Source organism: Cryptotermes secundus, unplaced genomic scaffold (genome assembly GCF_002891405.2).
Source record: "Cryptotermes secundus unplaced genomic scaffold, Csec_1.0 scaffold1272, whole genome shotgun sequence".
In the NCBI taxonomy this organism is placed as follows: Eukaryota; Metazoa; Arthropoda; class Insecta; order Blattodea; family Kalotermitidae; genus Cryptotermes; species Cryptotermes secundus.
In genome coordinates, this window is record NW_019735478.1 from 22,266 (window position 1) to 27,216 (window position 4,951).

The following is a 4,951-nucleotide window of genomic DNA, read 5'->3' on the forward strand; positions in this document are numbered from 1 at the left end:
GTAATAAACTTTTGGACAGAACAGCATAAAAATGTATTCATATTTTAATATCTAAAGGATGCCTTTCCCATGCTTCCACAATACCCCCCAAGTGTGAACGTAAAAGCACACACACACACACACACACACACACACACACACATATATATATATATATATATATATATTATAGGCAATAAGAAGCCGGAGTAACATCTAACTTCGTCAAGTTAGGAAAAGAATTTACGTACTGTATACTGCTCTGCGTACTTTTCCATGGTTACCCGGTGTATCCATGCTGTACAGCCAGCCAGGACAAGTCCATTACCTGATCTTTGTAGTCATCCGCCACCCCCTTCTGCAGCTCCTATTGTCCCATGCCTGCCTGACCTCTGTGCTTAATAAACAAGCATACATGAAACTGTTTACTGTTTCATGAAGATGACGCCGATGATGACGATGACGCTGAATTAAATACGTTCGAATTTCATGGGGAGAATAAAAAAAAAAAAGCAGAGGCAGAAGTGGAAGGAAAGCAGATCCACCTCATTTGTCATTTCACACAGCGAAACCCATTCATTTACGTCACGCTTTGGTGTAACGTATACAACAACTTCCTATTAAAATGCCAAACATATTCCAGTCTCTATTTTCAAAACCAGAACTCACCCCAAAAATAACCGTTGAAAGTGAGTGACACTAAGCCTAATTATAAGGCCAGACCGGCACGTGTGAAGAGAAGATAGGGGGTGGTTCAAGAGGGAGGGAACATGCTGAACGGTGTGAGGGTAGAGCTGCAGCCTTACACTGAAATCTGACAGTTTGTTGGTTTAATGAGGAGCAAGGGGTTGTAGTGGGGTGGTCCAGGACGTCGTGAAGGCTATCATGACCTCTGACAGCCAGCCATGGGTACAGACCTCGGCAAAACATATTTATCTGCGTTACACAGGATCATTTAAGCTGGTTCCTAAACAGCGGCGGATGAGACTTTCATTTGGGACATACCCATTTCGAAACTCGTACAGGACACCGGATATAGTGGCCTTTCTCCGTCTATCCGGATGAATGATGAAAGATTATCTTAAAACGGGTCACTACCAATTCCGTTCCATTTGACTATACCTACTTCATTCGACGCATATATCTTCGCGACTGATCCAGCGTCGTAAAATAACCTCAGGATAGATTCACCTACCGATAAATGATTCATGATTGAGAAAATACTTTTATGGGGTGATAGTTCTCACAATAAGGCGTTTATTTGGTACATACATGAAGGCCGAAATGGTTTATACATGAAAGGATTTACTGGTTTTATTAGAGGTGTGATTAGGAACATAATTACGAGTAGCCAAAGCGCACCGCACAACCACCATTTGGGCGAGAACATCACACATGTACGTGGCTCTCACAGAGAGGTCACAGCGCATTCTGTCGGCACATTCCTGTACTCTCATCAGCATGCATTCGTTCTAATTATCAGTTTCTGTACTGCAGTGTGCTTTGTTAATGTGAATATGCAGTGGCCTGTTCGTTAGAGCCTAAAAGGCTCCTTATAAAGGTACAGGACAAAGTTGTCATATTTCCAAGGTAGTGGGCATATTGTTTGTTGATACGATCTTGAACCATCAGTATTCTGTTGCGTTCAGGTAGCTTAAAGTGTCTGGTATGAGAATCAGTACGAGCTGCGGTACCTCAGTCGGTATAGTGACTGGCTACGAGCTGGGATACCTCAGTCGGTATAGTGAATGGCTACGAGCTGGGCTACCTCAGTCGGTACAGTGACTGGCTACGAGATGGAAGATCGAGGAGGTCCGAGTTTTCAGTCTCGGTGGGGTCAAGAATTTTCTCTTCTCCAGGTCGTTCAGACCGGCTCTGGGGTCCACCCAACCTCCTATCCAATGGATACCGGGGGCTCTTTCCCTGGGGATAAAGCGGCCGGGGCGCGAAGTTGACAACTCACCTCCCGTTAGTGCCGAAATCAGGAAAATGCGAATCTATTCATTCACCCCCATACACTTTCATGGCATAGTGCTTAATTAGTTAAGTACAGTGACAAATTTTTATTACTTACTTACTTACTCATGGAGCTGAGCCCTTCTTGAGGAGTCGCCAATTGTGCAGCTACTCAAGAATTTCCCAGCATTTTATGGAACCCGAAGGTTCATCACCGTGTTCACAAGAACCCTCCACTGGTCCCTATCCTGAGCCAGATCTCTCCAATCCATACCACCCCATCCTATCTCTCTAAGATCCATTCTAATATTGTCCACCCACCCACCTACGCCTTGGTCTTCCCTGTGTTCTCTTTCCTTCTGGCTTATTTTTATTATGATCTCAAAAGCAGAATTCTTTTTTTCCTTAGCACTACAGACCCTGTGGGCCTAGGCCTACCTCCATGAACTTCTCCGTTCACTTCGGTTTTTCTAGATCTTACACATTCGGTAGGACTCTTTGGGCGGGTGATCAGCTCGTCGCAAGGCCTCTACCTGTACACAAACACGGAAAAACGCACACACACAAACTAAATATCCATATCCCTGAGTGGGATTCGAACCCACGATCCCGGTTTCCAAGCGAGCGAAGACAGTACGTGCCTTAGACCGCTCGGCTACCGTGACCGGCCAAAAGCAGAATACATTCAGAAAATAAATCAAAGCCAAAATCCTGTAGAGCAAGGTTCAGAGAAAATACTAGCCTAATTTCGAATAGGGTGGTTTCCCATTTCTGATAGGTAAGATAATATTCCTGAAAAACCAGCCTGTCCGAAATATGGCGACTTAACCCTGCGCCATGGCGATCACGGTGGCTGCGCGGTCTGGCATGAACTATTTTCGCTCGCTCGAAGGTTGGGATCGTGGGTTGGAATCTCACTTGGGACATGGATGCTTGTGTACGTTTATTCTGTGTTAGTGTTGCTCTGTGGGTAGGTAGTGGCCTTGCGACGGGCTGATCCCCCATCCGAAGAGTCCTATCGCTGTGTAAAAAAGATTACGAAACCGAAGAAGAGACCAGGGCCCAAACAAAGGGCTGCAGAACCATTGCTGAATGAATGAATCCCTATATTATATTTGTACACTTGCATCAAACAACTGAAAACGTTACTATAAATGTAAAATTATCACAAAACTTACACATTTTTAATAACTAAATAATTGTACAGCCCGACATGTTTCAGTTTGGTTTGGTTGTTATTAGAGGCGACATATTCTGAGGGATACTTTAAACAATTTACATAATATACGTTTAAAATATTTTAAGTAAATTATGTAAAGTACTGGTTGCCCCTGACGATGGCCAATTTAGATCGAAGTAAGGCAGAATGTGTAGTTATTTAATCATTAAAAATCCGACACAATTTATGACACTTCTGTGCGTAGACGGAGATGATACTAGAAACAAGCTGGCAAAAATATGCAGAGTGTAGGGGTTCGGGGGCGGTCACCCTGTTATTACTCCTATAATTTAAATGTTTGAATTTCAGCATTTGTGACACTTGTAGATAGTGCAACACGGATAACTTAAAGCGAAAACTCTAACAAATTCCAGAATTACAGTTCTGTATATGCTAATCTTTACATTTACTAAGGCAGATGAAAGACAAACGATTCTGTGCTGAATGGTATCATATGTTCCCCGAATTTAATCTGCCCTTCATTTCTTTACGGAAACTTCTGACTTTTAGTTTATATTCTGTGATGTAGAGCTCCCCCTCCCACCAAAATAAACTGTTCCCAATAACGCACGACAGCCAGATTTAATATTATACCACTGCGGAATGCGTACACTTACCGGAAGCCGCCATGTTGTACATGCTGTGGTCCCGGCCCTTCCTCCTCAGGAGGCGGAAGATAAACACGGCCACCAGAGTGAAGACGGCAAAAGCGACGGCGAGTCCAATATACAGGGCAACGTCCGTCTCCACCTCGGCGCGCGTTGCTGGAACAAACACGCGAATGTCAATGTAATATCTCTATGGACTGTGCGATGCTGATGTCTGCTTACATGACAGGTCCACGTCACGCCTTTTGTTTCTTCGTTTAAAACTCAAATAAACGAAGGAACAAACAAAGGAACTAAAGAAATATTTAAAGAAACAGCGAGAGAGAAAGGAAGTAATTAACAAGAAGAAATAATGCAGAGAGAAAACTAATCATAAATCAAGAGAGAGAAAGAGAACAAACAACTTGACGGAGAAAAAGAAAGCTGATTAACAAACAAGGACAAATAAAGAGGGAAAGCAAAATTAAGGAACAATGAGAACTAAAGCAGATGAAGAAAGGAGCAGACAATGAGAACTATGGAAAAAACAAGCAAGGAACAAAAACTACAGATGGAAGGAAAACAAACAAGCATCGAAAACTATATGAAGGCAAAGAAAGAAATATCGAGGAAAACAAAAGCGAAGAAAAACAAACAACGAGAACAGAAAGGAAAGAGAAACAAACAGCGAGAACAGCAGAGGGAAAGAAATAAGAAGAAACAAACGCGAACTTTAGAGAGAAAGGGAAACAAGCAATTAGAACTGTAGAAATAAAAAGTAAACAAGAAACGAGAACTGAAGATGGAAGGCAACAAATCAGGTGAGCTAAGAGAAGGAAAAATATGTACAAAGAAAGCAAAAAAGAACGGAGCAAATAAACGACGAACAACGAAGCGAAGTACCAATGGCTGGCTGCAGTACAGACGGGTCGATCCGGCCTGTGCTGCTGCGAAGTTGCGGAATTCCAGCACAGTGACAGAGTTTCTGTTTCAGACCACTTATCCAGCACATAAGCCTTTAATTTTGTTCCGTAAACTTGGTCTCGACTCCTGACTGGGTAAGTCCTTTCTTCCTGCCGCCAACTTCTGGCGAAGTGCGCCCTATGCTGATGAACTCCTTAGAAAGTTACCGCAACAAACTACGTAGCTTAAGACCGTCAGCGCAAGCAGCGTGCTCACAACTCCGGCAGACTGTCCTAAGTATTGAAGA

General features: G+C 43.1%; 1 protein-coding gene across 1 annotated transcript in view; it reads right to left on the bottom strand.

The window, feature by feature from the left end:
* LOC111869448 (netrin receptor UNC5B) overlaps positions 1 to 4,951 on the bottom strand; it is a 259,914-nt gene that overhangs the window by 19,074 nt on the left and 235,889 nt on the right. The window contains exon 6 of the mRNA XM_033753431.1: positions 3,772 to 3,918. Within this exon, the coding sequence (XP_033609322.1) occupies positions 3,772 to 3,793 (22 nt within the window). The 5' untranslated portion in view covers positions 3,794 to 3,918. The remainder of the gene's footprint in view (positions 1 to 3,771; positions 3,919 to 4,951) is intronic.